The sequence below is a fragment of the Solea solea genome, chromosome 1, assembly GCF_958295425.1.
Source record: "Solea solea chromosome 1, fSolSol10.1, whole genome shotgun sequence".
Classification (NCBI taxonomy): Eukaryota; Metazoa; Chordata; class Actinopteri; order Pleuronectiformes; family Soleidae; genus Solea; species Solea solea.
Window position 1 is genome coordinate 11,663,162 of NC_081134.1, and position 26,577 is coordinate 11,689,738.

Genomic DNA, 26,577 nt, shown 5'->3' on the forward strand with positions numbered 1-26,577 from the left:
GAGGAGGAGAGTAGAAGAAGAAACACTAGAGACACTAGAGGCATTAGAGGAGGAAGACAGAGAGAGGGAACTGGCATCAACGCCCCATAATCATAATGATTTGTTTACATTTAAATAAACACTAGGTCATTTCCTTCCCGTATGAACATACTACCTGCCTGGTGTCCAGTCTTTAGATTTGAAAGAAACAATAAGCTGACATTTACTTGCCGTACGGTGGCTTAGTGGTTAGCGCTGGTAGTAGTTAGTACTGTTGCCTCACAGCAAGAAAGGGTTTGATTCCCAGTGTGCAGTTTGCATGTTCTCCCCGTGTCTGTGTTGGTTTCCTCCCACCCTCAGAACACGTCTCGCATTAGCCCTAATCAACCCTCCATCTGACCTCGTGATTTGTGCGTTAGTGACAGTGACAATAAAGATCCTTTCCTTTAACAGTTATCATTATCAACTGAAATGAAATTGAACCACGGCACATGTTTTGGCCACATTTCCCCTGATATTTGTATGAATGTTTACACAAAAGACGGAATATTCGACTATATGGGGGAGTGCGTGACTAGTATATCATTTTAAGTAAGCTCTAAAAGACAAAAGGAGACATAACGGTCATATGAGTGTAATGCGCTCTCATTTTGATTTAAACTCAGGCGGCTCAGCGTGCGAGCCAAAGCCTTCTTGGTCCCGTTGAATTCCTGAATATTTGATACACCTGCAAAACGCCCGAGTACCTCTGACATATAACTTTCACCGAATGTCTTATTAAAATACATGCTGCTCTCAAAATGATTCTCCCCCACATTATTCACAAGGAATGTAGTCCATTGTGCTGCACCTCCTCCTGCAGGAGACTTCCCCGCCACCTGTTCCTCCCACTCTTCCTCCTCTTCATCCAGCTGTGAGACAGCGTTATGAATGCTCTAAAGGCTATTGGACTTGTCATTGTGGACTGAAGCCAGAAGTCGGCTGACATCATGTAACCTTTCCCCGAATCACAGCCACCTACAAAGCCCACCATTGTACGGCCGAGCCTATACCCTCTACCCACACCCGTTACACCACCCAGATCCCTCTACAATGGCAGCACTTTTAATTAACTTCAAATCTGTCAGCTAGCACTAAGCTTGCCAAAGCAGACATGTCAGATCATGCCCCATTTGAACTTAACGAGGAGGTTTTTTTTTTGGTTCCCTCCTGAAAACTAACAGGAGAAAAAAGACCAACACAAAAACAAGCAGAAATTTGCACAAATAAGACACCACAAGATGGCTGCACTGCCATCTGTAACATGAACACCTTTGTGTAATTACACTACAGGTGTGCATGTGCATGCGTGCAGACATGTTGCCGAGGCATACAGTACATAGCTTCTACTTTCCTGGAATAGAGAGGGAGACCGTGTCTGACTGCTTAGTCCACCAAAAACCATACATTACAACGCAAGAAAGGGGCAATAATATAAATTTCACATTTTACAACAAGGTATGATGTTCATCTGTCTAAATGACTTCTCGTGTATAATTAAGCATGCGAGGGCTGTGTTTATGGGTAAACACAGAGATCAGAGGATGACAGTAGACACTGGTTTCTTATCTGCAAAGGAAGATGTGGACAGAGAGAACTATCTTTGCCTAACACAAAAAAAATCCCCATGTTTTTATTGATGTTTCGAGGTAAAGTTAAAAAAAGGCTGTGTGTGTGTATAGTTGCTAGCACTAAAAGTCTATTCTTAACCTTCATAGAATAAGTTGTTTTTATTGCCCATGTCACTGTCGGACAAAGTGCAATACAGTGATCTCGAAATCTCCTAATTTGCTGTCTCTTGAGATTCAAAATGGCTATAAAACCACTGACTGAACACCGTTGTCCCAAAAAGTACTGGGGCATGATGTGCACGGTTCTTTTCACCTGCAGCATTAAAGAGAAACCAAAGCAAAACAGACAGAGGAGAGATGTGGTGTTTCTTTTGCAGCATAGCAGTGTTGCTTCAGAGAGTATAGAGACACTGAGCATCAAAGCCTGAGCAAAGAAACAGGCAAAGAGAAAAGAGGAGGGTGCGATGCTGCAAGAAATAACAGCCAGTGGTTCTTACTGAGAATCTTTGCTTAGGAAAGAAAGAAAAGACAGGGGCGAGGTGAACGGTGAAAGGTAAAATAAATAAATAAATAAATAAATAAATAAAAATCAATGGTAAAGAGAGGGTTAAAGAAAGAGCTTGTCCTTTACCGTCAGCAAAAGGAAGATGGACTTGACAGCCTTATTAAGACTGTTCTCTCCAGACAGCACGATAGGTTCCCTTTATAGACTGCAATAATAACAACAGGGGCAGTCGCCACTTAACTGCCAGGGCAGATATCTGTATCACCAACATTGCTGCACTGCACAGCCATGGCCTTAAACGTGCTACAGGCTGCTTTAACTACAAGGACAGACGAGCTCATAAAAGTGGATATTCCCTGAACACACACACACACACACACACACACACAGCCTACAGTAACTACATACAGGCCACAGAAGCACCTAGAGGTGCAATAAAAAACCTTGAACCTCGACTGATTTTGTTTGCTAAACAAGGCAGGGATAATATAATTCCATCAAGACGACAGATCTCCGAAAGGACACGCAGTGACATGTGTGAAGTACATCCACCCGTCGCCCCTCTCTCTTGAGCTCACTACACTTGAAAAAGTGAGGAAAAAGTCCATTTCGCTTGGTACGGACTTGGTGTAAGTCGATGTGGCACGATGTGGCCGTCTGGGCCCCGCTGCTGTGTTTCACATCTGCAGATGAGTTCAGATGCCAGGAATGTGGCATGAGGATGTTTGTGGAGGGACGGTGGCCTTCCCAGTGAACTCAATTACAAGAGATAGGGATCTAGTCAATGAGTAAACAATGACTGCTCAGAGAACAACTGCAGTTGTATTGGAGGTCATGTTTATCTTCTTGCTCATTTATACCGTCATTTTTCACCTGATGTATTGTGAGGATGAAACCTTAAAGAGGATACTGTAACTGGTTTGTTTGTGACTTTATCATGACTCAATGATATGGAAATGTTTTCTAAACAATATAAAGTAAGCTGAAGATGGTCTTTTTCCGGCAATGTTTTGCTGCACAACTGCAAATACTTTTCTATGTACGTTTGTGGGGTTAAAATGAACAGCCGTGAACAGCTTGCCTTATACGAGGAGTGTCCAACATACAGCCCGCGGGGCCAGAACCGGCCCACCAGTGAGTCCAATCCGGCCCCCAAGATGGATTTGTGAAATATTACATTTTTCAGTTCCAGATACCTGTGGCTAAATGTTTTGTTGCCACTTGTCTTTCTCCAGAAATTTCAGGTTGTTCATAATATGTTTTGTCAAAAGATAATTAGACGTAAAACAACTGGGAAAATGTTGTTGTTCAAAGGTTATTATGTTATTATTTTACTGGTCTGACCCACTTTGTGCTGTGTGGCATGTGCCACGGCTGAAATGTTGTATTTCCAACAAAAAAAAACATAGACCAACACCAAAACAACTCAGTATTCCCTTATTTTTGTTCTGAGCATAAAACATTATGCATTGCATTACATTTAACTATACAAGTGCATTCAGGGGCAATGACCAAAAACAGCTTCTGTTGTAGGCAATTAGTGCAACACAGTTGAGCAAAGTACACTTGTAAATGCTAAATGAACCATAAACGGAAGAAATATCCATTTGTGTTTCATATATAATCACCCACAAGGGATTACATTTAAAATGCCCAAAGTGATTCGAAAGTGCAGGGCTTTTTGTTTTTACTCTGCCCTCTTTTTACACAGAAATGGTGGGAATTAACAATTCAATAAAACGCTCACGACAGTGGGCAGAAATAAAACAATAATCACATGATGAATATTATGTGAATATGAAAAGGAGTATTTATCGCGGTGTGATGGTGCATTCAGTGCTGCGGTCCACCAGACAGAGGGGTCTGGTTTGACATGACGCAAAAAGGATTATGTAGCAGGTGGATAGTCTGAAAGATTGAAGTGGCATCTGTAATAACTGCTCCATGTCATTTACAAAAGAAACCCGGAGGCTGCCACATAGAATAACATTCCATGCCTCGAATTGAGAGCGGCAAACTGAGAGAGAGAGAGAGAGAGTTAAGTGCTTTTAAAGAAGGTAAGAATACGGTGAGAGTGGTGGGCAGGGGAGTATTGCAGCTCGACAGTGACTGCTCCTCATTTGAAGGACTGGAGTGTTTCCTATAACAATGAAGCAGCATCCTTCGAGGGCTGTCAGAGACGCAGTTAGCCTCCATTTAAGTTTTACTGTGCAGCGACTGTAACCCTTTAGTGTTATTCATGCAAGACTGCACATCCACACATTTGTCAGCAGGCCTGGTCTGTGTGTACGATTTGGGATGTTCATTTTCATGTTGTTATTTCACCAATTGATCTGCTTTTATGATAGTATATATATATATATATATATATATATATATATGGTTCTCACTTTCTTAATTTTGTTTTGAATGCCTTTCTGATTTTTCTCCTAAGGATTTAATTATGCATTCCTTTATCTTTACCCTGAAAAGCACTTCAGGTTGTGGCTTGAAGTGTGCTCTTTACATACAATTATTATCATGGTGTCCATAATGATTTTGGTCTACGCACAGCCCCTGTGGCTTGTGGCCACAGCGTAAGAGCTGTCAAAGATATTGTTTCACTGACAGAAGTAGTAATCTGAAACAATGTTCTTATTAGAAGTAGCAATTAGCCACTTTCTAAATTTGACATTTCGTATATAAAAGGAATATGTTAATGAACTAGAAAATATAAACCAGGGATGTCAGAGGGGGCGATGTACAGAAAACTGTTCAGTAGCTTAAAATGATGAGAGCTATAATAACAATAATAACATTGACAGCTATAACTAAAACGTCAAACACGCTTATATGCACGTCGTTTAATGTTGAATGTAGAACATTTAATAATGCTATCATTACAAATGAATGTCTTATTGTATATTTCTAGTACATATATTTAGTATGATATTCTGTCATTATTCTGTGTTCAAAGTGCTGTAATATGATATTAAGTGGCGGGCCGCATGTAATCCATTGGCGGGCCGCATGTGGCCCAGGAGACGCCAATTTGACACTTCTGACATAAACCTTTTAATCCCTAAAACTGAGGCCAACATAACTAGAATTGAGGATATCCAGGTTCTAAGTCATATGGCTACACAGAACAAGATAATTGTTACATATTCATTTACTAATGCCTTGACCTGCAAGCTCACCCTTTAGCTCTAACCGCTAACCACCCAGCAGCAGATAACCACAGTGGTAAATGATTTAGATTCCCTTCACCTCAATGTCACAGCCCGGGCTGTTTTACCCGGACTGCCTCTCTCTGTGCCTCACAGGTCCACAAACACACACACACACACACAGGCATCTTTGCTGCAGACTAACGCAGAGTTGCTGAGCAGTGCGTCACTGCCACGGGTCACATCTACTACTCTGCTCCACATCCAAGCAGAATATAGCAACAATAAAAAGGAATGTGATATCATTAGCCTGTCACGGCACAAGAGATAACAATCAAGTCAGCCATACATAATTTAGGGCAGAGATGTGTTTGGAGAAGTAATTTGTGACAGATTTTAATTTAACAAGTACACTTCACTGGTACAAACTGAAATAACACTGCAAACACATGCATGCAAGCGCACACAAACACACACACACACACACACTTATGTAATGGTTCAGTCAGCAGCAACTCTGTGTCCAAGGCACAAACAAGAGCTTTTCGATGTCGCCCAAAATCAACAGGGTCAAGGCCTGAGAAACACGGACGGCCAACTTATATAACGACGGTGAGAGAAAAAAAAAAGAGGGGCCTTGTGATGAGCACCAGCAGCTGTGTTTAATCACCCAAACAAAGCCAAGAGAGATGTGAAGAGGGACATAAGAGCTGAAAGAAGGTGAGGAATGCTAGAGAGAGAGAGAGAGAGAGGGAGAGAGAGAGAGCGAGCTTGAGGGAAAAGGGTGAGACAGGATAGAAGTCCAAAAAAATGGAACTCCAAACTCATACCTCAAACATTGAGATTGATGAAAGGTTGGAACTATTATGAAGAAAAGGATGTTACACTGAGAGTTCATACCAATGACAGTCCTCAAATAAAACGTTGCAATATCGCAGTGAGCTGAATTAGCCCTCTGAAATCCAGACGTTTGTTGTTTCATATGACCTTTGCTTTACATAAGAGAAGAGGGTGGGGGGGGGGGGTGGGGGGGGTCTGCCATTACACCAGACCTATACTTTGTTTGGTGAACTCCATCCAGTCTGTTCAGGCCCAGTCATTCATCAGCAGACATCACATGACAGAACAGAGCTATGATTCATCCTGAGGTTCACAGTCACCTCTGCCCAACACGATTTGTGATGCAGTTTGACTGAGTGATGCCTCGAGCCCCAGGGCTGCACCTCGAGCTGCTGCAGGTGAAGCAGGGTGGGAGATGAGAAGAAGAGTCGCATACGGTGGATGTGTGGAAAAATAGAGGTCGCGTCAGGAGAGGAACACAAATATAATAAACTATGTGAGATATGGAAACTAATTCAGGATGATTGGTAAGTGAAAAGGACTAGAGGTGATGAATATTTATGTGTTGCTAAATTAGAAAGTGGTTTTTACCTCCAGTGAAAGTCCTGCACGTCGTCTCTGCCGCTGTCTTTAGCTCAGCAGGATGGAAGGAAGGCCATGAAAGATTTACAAAGAGGGCTTTTAGTTCACACCAGAGCTGCGTCTGATAATGTACTCTCAACACAAAATACAGGGAGAATCGGACCTTAGTCAAACTAAATGAGTGGAAGTTCACCAACACACTGATATATTTAACCCATTTTAAATATCTAAATAATACAAAACGCACATACAAGATGATTCAGTGTGACAGACTTCGAGATCGGAACTTTAAAGACGAAACATGAAGTCGGAGAAAAGCAAACATGTCTGCTGTTTGGACTTAAAAAATAAAAAAGTATGAAGGATATGGTTAAGAAGATGGAGCACCGGCTGAAGGTGAGAATTGTTTTTTGTACTATGTGATCATTAGAAACGAAGTTAAGTTTTATTCTCTGACCTTGCGCTGCCGTGGAGACATCAATACTGGGCTCTTTGCTTTATAAAAAAAAAAAGGTTACTGTCAATTTGTATAACCCCAAATTTTGCTCAGTGTCCTAGTCAGACTGCGGCCTTTAGAGGGAACATGTTTCTCCTTTAAATAAAACACAACAGCATCATTTGGGCACATAATCAGTTCAGCGTCTGCGTTTGTGGGAGCAGGCCAAATTGGAGCCCAAATCACTGTAGCATCCCTTTTTTTATCAAACACTCCAGTCAGTGATTGCAGCTGGAACACGTTGCTACAAAATGCAGCGCTTACTAAATCACTCAATTCATTTGGGGGTAAAATAACTTGTGTTGAACGGGGCGAGGAGGTTTCAGATTGAGGCAGAGAGCATTCCATGGTAAAATGCTATTGTCCTTTTTCCACATCTACTTATAACGTGACCTTAAATAAAGCATTCTCTCGCACTCTCTACTCTCTACACCCGGCACCAATGTGTACGACATTCAAAACTTGTGATCCTGCACAAGCCGGCAAGCTGTTACTGTAAATACCATGTCCTCAGTCACCTTGTCTTATTGAGTAACAGTCATGTAAACAAATGGAAACATTATGTAAAGCACGTCTGATGTGTGCCTATCATAATATGTAAGCAGAGACACTAGCACATTAGAGTAACACAGCAAGACGCGCACACTCTTTACACAGTATATATTTAAATAGACTTACTCAAACTTATCATAAGCATGAGAGACACATGAGGCAGCCAACCACGCACTAGGTTTGAGTTGGCAGAGTTCATTTGGAAGTTGTAAAGTATTCATGAGAGAAGACTCAGCAGGGGAAGAAGAAGACGAAGACGAAGACGAAGACGAAGAGATGAAAATAGCGAGGATGCTACGGAGGAATATAGCGAATAATGAGACAAAACCAAACAGTGATGAGCGGGCTGCAGTGTTGTGGCTGAGAAGCTAAATAAGTCACTGTCATTTCGACTTCATAAGCTCATGGCTCATGAGACCTCCTGGAAAGAAAAGAACACGGGGAAAAGTGGACAAAGGTATATAGCAAAAGAAAATCCCTGAGCTCATGTACAAGAGAGGAGTAAATCAGTATTCATGTATGCTTTTAATGTTCCTTTGCTTAACCTAGAACGAGATAGTGATTGCCCTTCTCAGTACAGCTGGAAATTCAAATTTACAGCTACAGTAACCTCTATGCAAAGCCAAACACAAGTCACTTTCTTTTTCTTTTCTTTTTTGAAAGTGTGCCTCTCTACCCATAAGTCCTTGTGATCCTCTGGTCATTCCCACTTCTCCATTTGCAGAGTCCTCCTAACTCCACGTCTAAATAGCTGTCCATGGTCAAGCCAAAGAAGCAAACCACCATGCACTACAGGGGCTTTCCTTCCCCACAAATAATGTTTGACAAGTGAAGTCACATAAGACCAGATCTCACTATCTAATTACACAAAAATGTGCCTTGAAAGCAGAAAAAAAAAATCCAACAGGAGCTGAAAGTTGAAGTGGACTAAGAGAGAGAAAGAGACAAGCGTTGCTTCACCACAAACTCGGAGAAAAGATAGAAAGGGGGGTTGCAGTCCACAGCTAGAAAAACTCATCTGGGTATTCTGCTGGAATACGTTATGTATAGGCGGACTTGGGATTTCTGTAAAAGCCACTTATACAGTGGAGATCCTGACAATGCACCCGATGGAAAGAAGACACGGTGTGGCATCACAGAGCACTGAGGCTAAAAAACTGTGCTTGCAGGGCTCCAGGAAGCCAATAAAACAACACAGGCTTTTCACTGTAATTACCTTAAAACTCGAGGAAAATGGAGATGGGAGACATTCAAAGTGAGTGTGAGAAAATAGCTTTTCCTCAAGAGGATTTTAAAGGCAACATAAAAGGGCACGGACCAGCAGGATCGCTGGTTCGTGATGGACAGGCAACCTGTCCAGGGTGTACCCCACCGTTTGCCCTATGTCAGCTGGGATTGGCACCAGCAGCCTCATGATGAATGAATGGGGGAAAAAAGGGCAGTACAAAATGTTACAGAATCCCCCCAAAAAATCATATATAACATCATTCATGTATTATATTATACATCATACATAAATATGGAGTCATGTAAAATCACAGATTGGGTACCAGAAACAAACTGGCACTGTTTTCCAAGAGCATCCCTAAGCATGCAGTCAATTTCACATGAAAAATGAATGAATTCACAAATTCCTCGTCAAGAGCAGATAGGGAAGGAATGAGAGCGATAAAGCCTCAAAGGCAGAAACAACAACAGAGAAAATATAATCAATGAAAACGAGTGTGAAACTCTTTGAAAAACAAATAATCTGCATTACCGAGTCACAGTTAAGCAAAGATGCTGCTACTGTCGAGAACCTTTTTCCCAAAAAGAAAGAAACTGTGTAAGACAGTGGGGATGTGATGATGTCAACTCCTCCGCATGCAAAGCATGAGAAGGGAACATGCTTTGAGTTTGGTGCAAATGATAGAGAACGATAACGAACAATGTTTACACCTCGGGTGGGAGAGGAGGAGTCGCTGGAGACAAAAGGAGATATTCACAAGTCTGAAAAACTCCTGGGAGCTCTGCTTCACACTCATACATACGCTAAAAGGAACGGTCCGGCTACTTCATCACTATTTTATTGTGTGCTACATTAATAACCTATTGTTGAAGAGAGAGGGGCCACTGTGGAAGAGTGCACAGAAATGACTGTTTACCAAAGGGAAGTGTGTAGTTGTGGAATATGTGTACGGCTGCATGTGTGTGTTCTATCTTTATTCTTTATAAATCTGTATTGTGTGCGGCAGGTGCCGGACACAGGCATTCAGCAGGCGAGACAACACATCACTGATTGTTATCATTCATGCCCGTCCTTTATTATACAAACCCTATCCCCCATCTCTTCAATTCCTATATATATATATATATATATATATATATATATATATATATATATATATATATATATATATATATATATACATTTGAGAGATATGAGCATGAAGGCTGCCTCCATCGCAGAATATCAATTCACATTTGCAATTAGCCTGGGTATCAAGACCTGGATCTGACCTGGAGGAAGTGCTCATGAAAAATGGCTGGGCTTCACAAAAGAAAAGTGTGTTCACAGTGTCGGCTCCACACTAACAATTCCATGCAGTGGCGGACATGACAAAGCATTTCTTGTCATCGTGCCCCAGAATCAGATGAGCCGAACACAGTGAAGGAAAATAGATCACAGTGGGAGCTGGAGGCTTTGTCTGCTGTGAGGTTAAATGGGAATGGAACTGTTGTGACACTATTATGTGCTGATTTAAAGACTGAATATAAAATGAATTAAAAAAATAAAAGAAGTAGGTAATCTAATTGGCCACACCTCCGTGACCTCTGTAATCTATTATGCTCTTAATCCATTCCCTGTTGGAAAACACTGGAGTGAGAGGTTGCCAAAGTTTCCAAAACATGGAAAGAAGAAGCTGTATTTATGTCATTACACCGTGTTCTTGTACATACGCATACATAACTGTGCCACGGCCTATTTTCACGAATAAAAATATGAAGAGAGGAGACAACAGGGCGATACTTACTGGCTGTAAAAACATTAAACATGATACAAATTCCCCTCACAAAGTGTATGAGAATCTAGGAAAGCGTAGAGCTTTAGGTGACCTTGGCAGAGGCTCAGGGAGGAAATGATCTACCTTCAGTGTTCACCAGAGAAACAAGAAACCAGACCTGTGAAAACAAACCCAAAACAAGCCACTTCTCTCTTAAAAAAAGACGTAACATTATGAAACAAATGGGATATGAACACTTACAAATCTACTGTATTTGAGACTGTTATATGTGCAGTAAATCATCCTGAATCCAGAAATGTATTATTGCTTTTTTGATGTGCTCATCTTCCTTTTTCCTTTTAGTGCCAGGACTTCAAACCAATATGTAAAATAGAACCAGACTCAAAGATTTCCCCTCTTTTAGTTTAAATATCTCTCTCACCAATAAAGAAAGACAGGATAAACTCTCCCTCCATCAGACTATCACTCAAACTCTGCTTTCACCTGCGTATGGGGAAAGGGACGGGTGGATGGTGGATGGAGGGAACGAGGTTGTGGACAGATCCAGCAAATGGAGCTGGGATCAAGCCCAAATAGTGATAGATGAGGTTTTAAACTAAACATCACGAAGCTACTGGTGAGGATCAGGAACTCCTAGAGAGGAAAAAAAGATCTAGATTTTCCTCTGTATTGCAAGTTTGAAGCAATGAGTAAACATTTTATATGTAACCTCATTTCACATCTGGTAATTGTATTACAAAAGGCAGGCAGTGATTTACTCCGAGACACAAAAGCATCACAGAGGTGATGGCTGGAGATCAGCTGCACCAAAAGCTTAGGAACGATCCCTTTGCCATTCAGTTGGATACAAATATAAATATGTGTCAGACATTATGTTTACCAATCAAACCACAACTGGCCTTAAAGTTGTATATCTTTGGTTCTTTGCTCGACAAGACTCTTGTTGAGCAAGGGAATGAACAGCTGTTTGAAGTGTCCATGGTGTTCAGACACACCTCGGTTGCATAACTTGTTCATTTGGCCCTATTTTCTATTTCTTTCACTCCATTTTTGGGTTTGTCCGCTCCCGTGGACTCTGCTGACTCTGTTGCCATAGCGCCACAGCCACAGGATTTCCCATCTGGGATGTGTCTTAGCCAGAAGAACGAAAGTCGCCCAACAAATACTTCACTCCACATGCTGTAGACAGTGTGTGCGTGTGTTGGTGCAGGGCGTCACCTTGTAAAATTCATACTACATGCCCTCACTTATTATGGTAGTGGGAACCTCCAGTTCGGGTCTGTACCATCTGTCGAGCAGTGGGGGGGGGGGTCACAGTGAGAGCTAAAGCCCGCTCCTTGTCACTTCAAATATTCACCTTGTCCACGGAGAGCACTGCTGGAGACGATATGAACCACAACAGCTTGGTGTGACACCAGAATTTACATAGCGGACAAAAGGGCAAACACAAATATTCTTGAAATCGTTCACACACATGTTTCAGCCCCTGGAAAGGAGTTTCTCACAATAGATTTAGAAGTCATGCAGAGTGCACATACATGACACACACACACACACACTCACACTCACACTCACACTCACACTCACACAGACACACAAATCTATCCATGGACACACTGAGGCCAACATCCAATGAGGGGAATAATTCTTTTTTGACATGTCCAATACTTATGAAGACAAAAGAGGAGCACCGACACGCGTGCACACAGGCACACACAACATGTACAAATGCACACACACATACACACACGCCTGTCGCAATGACATTGTAATCCCCTGTGGTGACAAAATAAGACTGGCCTATGCTGTCATCTCTGTGGCAGTGTGCGCTTGCCAAGGGAGGGCTGCATGTGTGAACTCCTACTCCTACTACTCCCATAGACAAGTGATGAGGAACCAAAGACAAGGGGAGCACAGGAAGTGAGAGGCAAGAGGGGAGGCAGCTAACCCACTTGTTGAAGTAGTACATCATATTCTAAAAGGCAAACACCAGTCACTCTCAGTCTTTAATTTCCCATCTTTCAGACACAGCCATCACTTGTTGGCATTGTGTCAAGTTAGTCATAGCGAAGAGAAGGGAGGAAAACAATATACCCAGATGCTGGGATACTGTAACAGAGACGGTATATAAAAATGGAGATTATTGGCACAATATCAGTATCGGCAGATGTTGGCTTTAAAATGGACTATCGGATAATGGCAAACACACCTACACTAGGCTTAATAGGCTGCTACCTCCTTGACTTCTATGCTGGCGCCCTCTACATCCATGTTTGGTTTTTTTTACATTCATTTATAAGGGCCGTTCTGCATGGAGTTTGTATGTTCTCCTCGTGTGTGTGTGTGTGGGGGGGGGGGGTTCTCCGCTTTCCTCCCAAAGTCCAAAAACAGACAATATAGGACTCTCTAAATTTGCCATAGGTGTGAGAGTGGATGGTTGTTTCTGTCCTGGTTGTGACCCCGGCTACCACCCTATGTAAGCTGAGACTGGCACAGCACCCCCCCATGACTCTCATGTGGAGGATAAAGCAGTGGAAAATGGATGGATGCAAATATTACACAAAATATTATGTTATTTTCACTATAGAAGAGAAATAAATTTGCGCAAGGAAAAACTTATATACATCAGTATTGGTTATCGGCCGAGGTGCAATGATATATCGGCACATGGGGATATCTGCAATATTGTGCATCTCTATTGTAGTCCACTGTTGTCTTTTTTCTTTTTTTTTGCAACTAGCAGAATCGCTCTCTGGTGGCTAACTGCTACGTCCATCCAACTTCCTGGGCCAATATGATATACAGTCTATGATTTGAAACTGTCCGCACTGAAGAAATCCATAGGCTGAGTACAGGGCAATTACACATGTTTGGACGGACTGGGTTTCCTCCCAGGTCCCATGAAAGCAGTTATGTAAGCCAATTGAGAAGATTTGTGTTTTTTAATAAGGAGGAGCAACGTTATTACCTTAACCAAATTCCCTCTTATTCTTTGTTCGTATAGGTTTTTCCAACATTACGTCTGCCAGTGAGCAGCACAGCATCTACACTAACCAAACAGACGAGGACATCCCAAGTTAGCGGTCCATCATCTCTCCCTCTCTCCCGCTCTACATCAAACACACTGTGGTCTGTTTCATGCTCCCCGCAGCCCATTATGGCTTAATGCTTCAAGAGGCTTCTTACTGACTTCAGCACTTTAACAACTCCAGCATATTCAGTTGGTCGGCAAGCACCCGTACACAAAGACACATGCATGCCAATAAACACATACAGCACACACAGCTACACATAAACAGTAACAGACAGGAGCCCCAGATGCCGGCGTTCACACGCCTCAAGCTGCAGCCCAGTGATGAGCCTGCCCTCTGTGATGCAGAAACAACTGTTGCATTAGCTTTAATCTGTTTGAAAGGGAAGACCTCAGATGTGTGGGGTCTTTATGGCGATATTAACCTTCAAATAAGCCTTAGCGCTCTTATCTCCAAGTCAGTTAATGAGTTCCATTCACGAGGCAGCAAGATGTAATTCAGCGTGATCAGTCACAAGTATATGGAAGAAGGAAGAGCGCGTCACTAGAAAAAGAATAGGGGGAAAATGCTACTTTATAGCAAATCCAGAAGCTCATCTCAACACACACACACACATAAAAGTATATAGTCACTAAAACCAGTTTGTATATCACAAATCAACAACTAACATGGAATATAATCTAAAAACAGAAAGCTTCCACATCAGCACTTGTATATTTCAATATGTTAAAGTGTGATGATTAGGTTAAATAATATAAGATGCATTAAAGATTTTAATATGTATAATTTAATGAGATTAAAAAAAGCTACCATGTAGAGTACAGTGCAGATTTATTTCAGGTGAGGAGCGAGTGGAATTTCACACTCAAAATCCGACAAATAAGAATTGTGATTACTGTACTTCGAGAAATAATCACTTGGAGACAAAGTTTTAAAGCAAACTCCCTCTTGTCTATAACACCTTTAACCTTCTGTTAAAGTACCGTTATGTCACTGAAGCAATAAGGGATACTTGTAAATGTCCCTCTGCTGATGAGATGTTCATGTGGGGACATTTGTGCACAGGGCTGCCCCTGCTGTTGTTTAATAGCCACTGATTTATGTATTAAAAGAGGCTTAAGCTGAGAGCTTTGATTTTAAAGGAAGGATCTAATTTACTCCCTAAGGGATAAAAAATAAAAATGTTTTCCAGGTACTGGTCATGTCCTTTGTCTTCCTTAAATCTGACTATGGATGCAACAATTAAAGATTTTAAAAACACGATTATTGTCTAAGACAATAAAACACTGTTGCCTGTTTTGTGATTATAATACAGCGTTATTTTTCAATTCCAATATGTTGTTTGTTAGGTGGAGTGTGCTTCTACATTGCACTGCAAGCGACACATTCATGTTTGATTCACTAAAGTACCAGCTCAGTGTTTCATTGAGCAACTTAGCTGTTATATAATGTCAGGTGGCAAAAAGCATTAAAAGGTTCTGCAGCTGCCACCTACGATGCTGGAGTGCGGTCAATAGTTCCCACGTAACTGACCTTTTTGCCACACGGCACTTTTAAGCTGGTTAACCAGACTTTCGTCACCCCTGCATTCTGCCCGTTGCACTAGCACTGAATTCCCTCACTGTACGAGAGTGTGGTTCATGGATTAAAAAAAAGTACTAAAATCAGAGTCTTTGCTGTTAAATAACAATTTAAACAACGGTTTATGGTAAAAACGATTATTGGTTGCATCCCTGTATGTATGGTGATGGAAAAAATATGATGTGAAATAAGAGATGACAATAATGTGAACATGTTTGGGGTTTTTTTCATTCCTAACTGTCATGAGTATATATCCCTGAGGGAAACATAATTATATATGTTACATAGTGTTGGGCAAATGGCAGCTGGTGGTAAATATAGAGATACAGTACTGTACATTGGTACATATTTTAACTGTAGACCATAAAAAAACACATGTTGATGCCAAGTATCAGGATCACACAGGGTCTGCTGTATAGGCTATAATAGAAGGCATGATTGTTGGAGTATTGGTGTTCATTTTGCAGCTTCTGTCTGACAAACCATCTGTGTGACTCCCATCTCCATTTAACCTCTGGCTGAAAATTGGTGCAAGGGCGTCAAACACATTAGCAGCCATTATCTAATCATTACATTCAGTCAAATAGGTGAGACTTACAGTGGGAGATTTTCTACTCACTGTGTAAAATGCCTATAGTGCTGCCGTACACAGCTCAAGACTAGATCTAAATTCTCAGTCAAGCGCCTGGGTTTAAGCAAAAATACCCATACTTTTATTTTCGCTGCAGGCAGCCATACTGATCAACCCATTTTTCCAGCCACAAGCCAGGCTTTAGTCAACAACAGTTCCTAGCAGGCCTGGTAAGCAACAATCCCACTGTATCATTACCCAAACACTGGTTAGAGATGACACTTCAGAGCTCCGAGCAGCTCACAGTCGGCCTGTAGCAACGGGCAATCAACAACAACACGGGAACAGCATGGGAAAGCCAAAGCCATACCAAAAATGTTACCAGCCTTCCTGCAGATGTGTCATGCAGCTTGTCTCTTTGTACAGGCTGATACTGTATGACATTCAGCAACTAACACTCATTGGCTGCCAGCTGCTTTCAAAGAGAGCCTGGCGCCTCTCTCTGTAAGAGCGAGAAACAGAGAGAAGAAAAATGTCATCCCCTGAAATGCGAAATAGATAAGTCATCAAGGCTGTAATGATGGCGTGCAACGGGGAGGGGGCAGAGCAGGGAAGAGTCAGATGAGACTCATAAAAAAAATCAATCATCCATTTTTGGTCAACCCCCCCCCCCCCCACACACACACACACACACACACCCCAACCCAAAAAATATCCTGAACTGATTAAGCTCAACAGCGTTAAATTAGAATCATCACACTCTTACTTCAAAAGCATCGTTCAGTTAAGTACATTTGTGGGTTATTTGCTCTTCATTTCTGCTCAACTGGTGCTGCTTTCATGGTCCAGTAAACTCTGCTTATATGCAATGATAAAAAAAACCCACCTTGCCTTTAATTCATTACCAATAAGAAAACAATATCTAGGAGACAATAATATGGAAAGAGTGCGTTTAGCTGGTTGGAGACGATATAAAAGTATAACAAATTGTATTAAAATCTCAATATCTTTGGATTCAATAGAACAAAAATAAATGGCATTAGGCATCCACCGTGCATACATTGCTAAGATTTTTTTTTTTTTATTGAATGTGATGATTCTAGACGTCTAACACTGGGGCTGAGCTGTTTTGTGTACCACAGAGTTTTTCCCTCGCTCATTGTGCAGCGGCACTGAAAAGAATCTGAAAGTGCAACGGCTAGACATCATTTTCATTTCAGCTCTTTCATCATCTCAGGCTTAACCTGGGTGACGTGACCTTGAGTCACCCAGGTTGAGTTGATCGAGCCTCCGTGTCCCAGCAGGAAATATTCCTCTGCAAATGTCATGGATCATCCACAACATTCAGGTGCGTCCATTAAAGCTTTCATATTTCACTGTGGTGTTTTAAAATAAATAAATAAATCACAGATTTAAGCACACAAACGAGACGGGGACGCGGCAGAAATAATCTGTCTCTACCTCTACATAATCTCTCTTTGCATCATCATTTCTTTTTCTATCTCTTCCTAAGCCTCAGTTACACTCCCTTACTTTCTCTCACTCTCTCTCTCTCTCTCTCTCTCAGCGAGAACACATTTCAAACCGGTGTCAATACACGCGGCCTTAAGTAAGCTTCACATCATCGATTGAAACAAGAGGAATCAGTGGTGTCATGAAAAGACAGATTTGCTCTTTAAAGCATTATGGATTGCAGACATTTGGAAGAAGAAGAAGAAGAAGAGGGTTCCAAGGGGACCAACGCCGGGCGTTAATTCTGTCAAATGATTTATTCCGAGTGGTCAATCAGTGAAATGAGAAGTGTCCGGTTACGACTTGGCCTTCACTGCCTTATGATGTATGTGCGATGACATGGGCTAACAGTTTCATCACATTACCGCCCCACCTTCAAATCTCATAATCTCTCCCATCCTATCCGTGTAATCATGAGGAATGATCTGGAGTATATTATGCTCGGATATCAAGTTCCTCAAAGACTCTCGCGGCTCAAAACTATTCAAAAATAAAGAAGTTAATCAACAGAAACGCGCCTGAAATGTGTACGTTTAGACGCACATGACGTACTATTTCGGTCAAGACGCTGTCTGGATCTGAGCCGTGCTGTGTGAGAGCCCGTGTGCTATCAGAAAATAGAGTGGTTTCTACTTAAAGTTTATCTTCAGTGTGTGACCTTTGGGCGAACACTGCATAAAGTCACCCTTGTATGCCTCAGTCCCATTCAGCCCGTACTAATGAATAAACATTGGCGTCTACACAGGGAAGAGGAGTTTATCTGCCGTCATGGTGGTGCAGCCACATTAAATACATTAAAAAGGTGGCTGGTGCACAGTCTACGGGAAAAAGAAATGATCAGGTTGGGAATCAGTGAGCAGTGTAAAGTAGGGATTGATGAACAAAAAAAAAAAAAATCAAATAAACATTATGCAAATACATACTAATTTCTTAGTTTTAAGTGCTGCTGTCTATGTTTGGAAAATAACATATCCTATTCACTCTTGGGACAGTTGAATAAAAAGTGGATTTGGAATTTGAGTTTCTTTGAATTCTGTCCACAGGGGTGTGATTGTTGGCGCACGCACAGTCACAGTTTCCCCGATTTGTCCATGCATGCACAAAACATAAACTGTCGAACCTGAAATTGCAGTAAACTGCATGCATTTCTGTGCGAGTCTCTGCATGGTCACATGTGTGTGAGAGAAAAGCAGTGAACCAAATTCCAGGGAAGGAACACATGTGATGTTCTATTAACTGTAGAGGAGCTTGTGACTGTCTGACATCAGACCTTGATTGACACCGAGAGCAAACATCACATTTGCGTGGTTCCAGCACATGATCAAGTGACCGGGGCCAGCAGAAGAATCCTTTGCAACATGTTTCAGACATCAACCTAAGGGAGAGATCTGAGGAAGAAGCAGCTGCTTCATTTAGATTGACAGGAAAAGTGATAGGAAAACAAAGCAAGGCGCTGAACCTGCATCTGTTTCCAAGAACGTGTCAATTGTGAGAAGATTTGAAAAGGATTTTCTCTCATTTGCAATCAGTGATGAAGAAGCCAGGTTGTCTGACTCACGTCTGAACTGTTTTCAAAGCAGCGTTTGATCTACAGAGTCAGACAGACAAGAGTTAGAGTTCCTCGCCATGTGACGTGAAAGGAGTGTGTCTACAGGTTTAAAAGCTATCAAGTCAGATGACTCATCCACACTGAATAAAAACGTCAAACCAATAATCATTTATTCATGTGGGATAAAATAGAAGCTACACACCAATGACTGGATTCAATAAATGATATTGCCACTGCAGGTGCAGGTGTGACACCAAAGTAGACATGGCAGAAAGATGTCCATCCTCTGTGGCAACGAGTTTAACTGTGATGTGAAGTGTAGCCCTGTATTGTATATAATATACACTATAGATGTGTGGGCAATTTTACACAATGAGTGTATTCAGACAAATGAACACTGACTTTGCAGATGCGGCAGGATGAGAGAGAGAGGAGCTTACCTGAGATTTCAAACTGAGGGACGCCGTCAAGAGGGAAGCCTTTCCCGTTGTAAAACTGTCTGATATCCGAACAACTCCTGGCTTTGCTGGTGCCTTTGTCCCCACAGGCTGGTGCCGTCAGAGAGCACAGTGCCAGAGCCGCTATGATGAATGAATCCATCCCAGCTGACGGCGCAATGTGGACCAAGGAAAGTGCAAATCCGACCAAGAGACGATGAGGCTGTGTTGAATCCTGGATGGAGCAGGGGGGGGGACTGACTATTAGATGAGTGTCAAACAGTGGGGCTGAGTGTTGCTGCTGCTGCTGCTGCTGCTGCTGTGCGTAAAATATCCTCCACCTTCCTCTCGCCTTCCTGCCCTTTGAGTGCGTCTGCGGAGTGTAAGTGGCTGCTCTCTGCGCACTGCTGCTCGGCACAGGAGCGACTCCTCACAGCGCAGAGGTCCCTTCACTTGCCGGTCCTCTGTGGTCAAGACAAGACTATTTCTATACGGTTATGTATTTGCCCCAGATAACTCTGCGTATCCTTTCGCGCCACACTCAAGCACAGACTCCCCTGTCTCATATATCCACTGATGGGGTTTTTGTGTGGTGGGTTGGTTTTTTTTTGCCTAAAGGGAGAAGACAAGCACAAGGTGGAAAGATTTGGGTTAAAGCTTAAATAATGAAAGTCGTGTCAGAAAATAGTGTTGCGCGCTGCAGACGCTGCGCAGCCTGGTTCTGTCGCCGCCGCGTGCGCCTACCGGCAGTGACGGTCCGGAGGGAGCTGAAGAAAGAAGTGCGCTCAGGCTGCTGCTACTGCAGCTCATTCCCTGCTCAGGCTTTTTCTAAACGATGCCAATGCTGCCTGCCACCACTGTGTGGAGAGAGGAGGCGGCGAGGGAGGGAGGAAGGGAGGGAGGGAGGGAGGGAGGAGAGAGCAACGAGGTTTCACGTTCCTTCCGTTGTTCCCGTTTATATTCTGCCTCCTTTAAAAATTATTTGTAGACATGCTTCACAAGAAATGACCGTGACGTTCGCGGCTCTGGAAACATCTGGGGTTTTTTCAACGTGCAACGCCAAAAAGGACTCACTGTTTTCCGTCTGCTTCTCAGGGCAGGAATGTGGCACTCCAGCTTGATCTCCACCAGCCAGGTGTCACGCAGGTGAACTGTGGGCGTGTCCACAACCTCCCCAAGGTAACCACCCACCCACCCGAAAGTACCTGCAGCACACACATGCGGCATTATCACTCCTCAAGGTGCAATTAAAGGCCCAACAAGCCAGTGCCTGCCCAGCGCCTCTCCCGGTTTACCTGTCACCTGCTGAATGCCTTCTTTATCTGAGTGTCTGTGAGTGTGTGTTGGCGAATTACAGGAGCATGAAATGTTCTCAAATAATCGCAGGCTTGACTGAGTCCAGAGAAAACAGATGATGAGAAACATGTGCTATACGCTCACCTTCAGTAGGACATACGTTTCTACTTGTGCCGTTTTATCCATTCAACCGCTCTCTGCTCTTTGTTTAATATGCCACAATGTGAGCTTTTCCCATAAGAGCTTTCCTCCCCCTGATTTTCGTCTTGCATCACCAAAAGGAAATTGTTTATAAAGTAGACTATTACTTGGAAGTTTTTCCAATTTATTCTTTGCTTTTGTTCGGTATCAGTAATTTCCGTTTCCCAGCTCCCAGATCCAGCCTCATCATTGCCAGTGGCAGTTGAATACCCATAGTGTATAATTAATGATTTTTGTTTTATTATGTGAGAGGAAAAGAAGTGCCTTCAGTTCCTGCTGATTTTAAACCCAGGGAACAACTGTGTTTAAACTTCTTAAGCTGTAATAGGTGAGACGCTTACACTATTAGGGCTGTCACACTGGTAAGCACCTCCAGGGTTATCATTCGGAACCTCAATGCTTTCAGTGAACCAGCCCATGTTCACACAAGTTAAAGGAATACTTCACCGATTTCTGTTTAGCTTTGTATTACTATAGTATTTTTGAAAAAAACCTCAGTTGAGAAATATCTTCATTCTTTTCTTTGTTACGTGTCCACCAGTGACACTTGGTCTTGTTAGCATAACTGTTAGTAAAGATGGCGGACACTGTTTACATTCTGGGAATGAGGTCCCGCCCCCCCTACGAGTGGGTCTAAAAAGTGCGGAATTAGCGTTGCAGTTTCAAGCCTCGGACTCGACTCAGGGGAAACTGAGGTTGGTAAGCGCAATTTTTCAAAAATACTACCCCTATTCTAGTTACATGTCATTTAGCAGACGCTTTTATCCAAAGTGACTTACAATGGAATTGAGTACAATCAGCCAGGGGTGGAGTCTAACTTGCGACCATTGCGACCATGATGTCTTTCACACACAGGGTCCCGGTCTTAACCACTGAGCCACTCCACGCCGCCTTTGTATCTAGTGATACAAAGCTAAATGCAAATCGGTGAAGTATTGCACAATGTTAGCCAACAACTTTACAGTGGCAAGATTACAGGATTAGTAAAGCCCTCGGTCAGGCTTGCTTTTCGAGAACAGTGCATTTACTTGGTAGGTTGGGTGTGCGCTCTGCCGTGTCCGCAAGATACGTAGCATGGTAGGTAGCATGGCGTTGTACCGGTGTGCCAACAACAATGGCGTCATCGAGCGTGACACAACACAACACAAAGCAGCTTGTTTTTCTTTCCTGCTCCGTTTGCGGCTGTTTATCTCAACAAGACGTCAAGCTTTGTGCGAGAATAGACTGCGGGTGTTGAAGAAACAAGGGTCGCAAGGGAGTGACACTTTTCTGTCGTCCAATCATCTGATTGTCCACTACCGTAACGTACCATTACTCTGCTGCCCCAAGGGAAGGGTACCAATGATGGTTGGGGCTGGTTATTTTGGTAGTATTCCTAATTGAATAAGTACCGTACCATATAGAACCAAACTATTCCACTCGTCGGAAACAAGGCTTTAGTTTTTGTGACCTGGAATCCAAGGATTCTTAAATTGCCACCAAACATTTTGTCCCTTCTGGAAAACCATTTTCGCCTTTTTTGTCCTTCCTTCATCCGCTCGTCTGCAGCCTACATACAGTGACACACCCACTGATGACATAATGGCTCACAAGCAAAAAACAAACAAAACAAGTGTGTTATTCAGATATTCAGTTGTCACACCTAAAATAAATTCCCTCTGCTCATCACTCTGTATGAAATCAAATCGGATGGGTTTTGAAGGTGTCAGTCCAGTGGGAGATGCCTTTTTAAGGACCGCTTGCCAAATAAATGCCACTGCACATTATTGCAATGACATGAGGGAAAAACTCAGCGTGCAGCCAGAAATAACCGCCCGTCACACAACAAATAGACCAAAAAAAAAAGAAGAGAGCCACGGCCATTGCAGTTATTTACAGTGCCCAAATTGTTCTATTTCTGAAGGCAGACATTGTTTATGAATACATTAAGAAACATTCGTCTATAATTAGTCTGCTCCTTGTGACTGGGTGAGCAATTTGTTGTTACTGCACATCAGAAACGATTGTGATTTACACGTTCATTCTGCCATGTCAAGTGTCGGGAAAAGTTGCCGCCTCTGCATGTTTGCTGTGTCAAAATCTGGCAACGGCTTAGCTCTGCAGTCACACTGCTAAAGTTGGGAATTGTGTAACTGTGCCACAAGGCAGATGTAAACCCCTTTCTAATTATGTGTAATACCATTGCTTCACTTTTCCCGTTGCCAGAGGGGAATACCGGGCAGAGTTAAGCACATGTGGTCAGAGGTTAATAAGTCTGCTGGAACTCAAAGTGTGTGTATGTGTGTGATAATGTGTATGTCTGTATGGATGACCTTTCATGTGTTGTGTGTGTGTGTTTGTGTGTTGTGTGAGTTTATGTGTCTGACTGTGTCCCATATGTGGCCATAGGTCAGCTGGGACCAAAAAACTGATTGGCCATCCACTGTCTGGTATGGAGATCATGTAATTAACGCCCAGTAAAGCTACAGAGCAGCCATGTTTTCTTCAGGCAGCGTCCCATTGAAGTTTTATTGGCCCTGACCATGAAAGGCCTTCTAATGAGGAGCAGGATGCTGGGGGAAGTTTCGGGAGACCGGGGAGAGCAAAGGAGGGGCAGCAGAATGGCGAGGAAAGAATGGGGTGAGGAGAGGCTGTGCAACTGTCAGTCGACTGTACATGTACAGCAATTATGTGGTGAGCATTCTCAGGGAGAGGGTTTTTTGTTTTTGGGTGAAAATTACACGGCAACTGCACAAGAAACGCTGCACATGTTAGACTGCGTCATTGCTTTGGGAACACTTGCACTTGATTCAGAAGTAGAGGAATTGTAATTCCCTCTAAATGTTTTATGGACTTGAGAACTTGTCTTGGCACGGAAAATCTTCATGTCAGATCCACAGTCCATGCTCCACTCTGTGCACACATACAGTACATGTGGTCCAACCCCAGCATAGCCAAAATGCAGTTTTGTCAGATCTGTTAAACCTAATTGTCGCTGCTTTTCCTGTTCTTTGTCTTTGTCACTGCAACACAACTGCACATGAAGTGGCGTGTGTGTGATTCACACCACTTCACTGAGGATTCGGCAACGTCAGCCTCACTTCTGTGTCTTTCACAAGTTTGTCTGCCATCGGATAAGTACAAAGAAAAATATATGATCTTCCAAGTGTTTTCTCTGTGGTATTTACAGATGTTCTCCTCGTATTTATAGAGCAGCTACAGATTTGTGATGGTCATAAACACCTACATCTATACACACACAGGTCAACTAGTTTTGAGCAGTTTTCAAATGCAAAAGTACACAGAGCTACAGTTTAATAAATAAATGAATGACATATAGCAAGATCTAATAATTAAAAATGTCCCCTTTTCTCCGCATACCTTTGAAGGACTCACACTGATGTCCATTCATTTGTGCAGCCTTAACCATAAACTAACTCTAATCAATCCTAACCACAATTTAAATCAACTAAAATTGAATGCGTTCTTCACAAATGAGGTTCCACTTTATTAGGGCCAGGTTTTGGTCTCCATGGGGACGACCGGTCCTGACAAGGTCAGCATTTATGCTAGAAAAGGTCAGATTATCAGAAATACACACAGTGTTCCTTACAAATAAGTGATGCAGTAGAAGCAGCATGTTTGGCCGGTGTACTGGGCTCATTCCCAGGCCTCTGCAGGGTTTCTATGTAAATATAAAGCTTGGAGTGTGTCGTCTCCTTAAATCTGCTCTCCCTCCTCACTGATAGCATGGAAACGTCAGTTCTGCCCCGTCTCTGCATTTCATTGAAGCCATTAGCTTGACTTCGGCGTTTACTCGAGTGTGTACGCAGTCATCAGCACTGTTGCGTCACTTTCTCTTCGTTCTCTCATTATATTTCAGTTTGTCTCATTTCTATTTCCTCTGGTCTGGTCTCTTTTCTCTCCTCAGGACCAGTGAGAACGCCGCTGTACGCTCATGCCCTCGTCCCCCGCCTGTTGAAATGCAGTCATGCATGTAACGAAACTTGCCTCCACGCCACGCTCGCCCTTTCTTGCCTTCTTCACTGCCATTTTGCAAAGCTACATCATACCTTCATCACTTTTTCTAATCCGGCGTCTGCCTGTGCAAACAGTCGGTCTGCATATATCCACACACACTGAGCCCTTCCCGGTTTCAAGAGACAGTCGACGACAGAGACGAGAGATATTTCGCTGATAAGTAAGTGTTACAGAGAAAAATTAGAAGTGGTGAAGAAAAAGAGGGGAGGTGGTGAGCGGGGGCTATAGTATGAGGCAAGGTAAAGGGGGAAAAGGTGATGATGGAAGTTGTCACCAAGTGCAGAGAATGAAGTGGGTGAAATAAAATATAAAAGTTAGTTTAAGAAAAAGGGGGGAGGGGGGTCAGAATTAAGTGACAACTGATGGGCAACATGGTCCGGTGCTTGGATTCTGGATGTAGAAATCTTCCTGTGGTGCTTTTGTGTGTCTCTATGGGCATTCTGGCACTTCCCTTACTCAGTAATCACAGCACATTCCAGCCACTTTTTTTTTTTTTTTTTTTGGTACACCTTTCAACATAATGAAGTCCAGTGTTAAAACTCTACAAACAACTTAGCTGGGAATTATAAAAGCACTGTGGAGTGGGTGGCAGGAAGGCTCACCGAAAAACCACTTAAACCCGAACACATTTAAATAAAATATATTTTAAAGAATTGCAGTCAGCAAAGGAGGAAGGGAAAGAACACATCTCATTCATGTGGCAATATTAAACGAGGACAGTACTGAATAAAGCACTTATCGTACACAATGGCACACTATAGCACTATCTTGCAAAGGTGTCTCCTCGTTCCTGCACCACCTTTATCTGATTTTCTCTTTTTCATTTACTTACATTCTGTTCTTTTATGAATATTTCACCTTTGTAACGGGATGCAAAGAGAGAATGAATAAAAAAAATAATTTAAAAAAGCGTCATTATGACTTACTCATGCACCTTGTTAACTGGGTGTTAATATGAAGATAAAGATAAATACTTCTTTATTTATTTACTTCATGTCAGGTGGGATAGTCGACGGTGACCCGAGTGTCAGAACAGAAATTGAAGACGTTATTTCAATGAATGCAAAAATGGTCCAGCGTCAACAAACCTGTAATCTCTTCATGTTGTATATGCGGTAGATCTTCATCCACATCGTCGTCCACATCGGTCTTTGAAACAGCAGGAGGCAACATCTCTGTTTGGTTCTCAGCCCCCTACGAAGAGTCCTTCGTTATTTTTACCGCCGTCGCTTCAGAATATCTACACATTCCTTCAACATTAATCAGCCTCGCTGAAGCACTTTATCACATTACTCCTCCTCACATTCTCCAATTTGTTTTTAATGAGAAAGTTTGCATGAAAAGTAGACGTACAAGTGCTGACTCAGGTTTGACACTCATTGTTCCTTTTATTTATTTATTTATTTTTCTTAAACACTGACACGAGCTGTCTGTATTTTTCTTTCTTTACTGTTTTTTCTGTTTCTCGTTGACACTGGTATGGTTCCGTTTAAGTCTTTCCCCTCTCCTCACTGTGTGTGATCAGAGTGGAGCTGCTAATGGGAATTGCCACTTACACCGAGGATTCTGTCAGCATTGATGAGAAAACAAATCTCGCCTGTAAATCTGTCTCACAAACAGTCTGTCTTTGTTTAGGTTTCAAATGAGGCTGTAATGCTGA

At 42.5% G+C, this 26,577-nt stretch overlaps 1 protein-coding gene across 1 annotated transcript in view; it reads right to left on the reverse strand.

Moving 5' to 3' along the window:
- LOC131462437 (glypican-1-like) overlaps positions 1-20,244 on the reverse strand; it is a 60,400-nt gene extending 40,156 nt beyond the window's left edge. The window contains exons 1-2 of the mRNA XM_058633674.1: positions 20,145-20,244; positions 19,404-20,012 (exon numbers count right to left, since the gene is read on the reverse strand). Coding sequence (XP_058489657.1) covers positions 19,404-19,563 — 160 coding nt within the window. The 5' untranslated portion in view covers positions 19,564-20,012; positions 20,145-20,244. The remainder of the gene's footprint in view (positions 1-19,403; positions 20,013-20,144) is intronic.
- Positions 20,245-26,577: the final 6,333 nt, after the last annotated feature.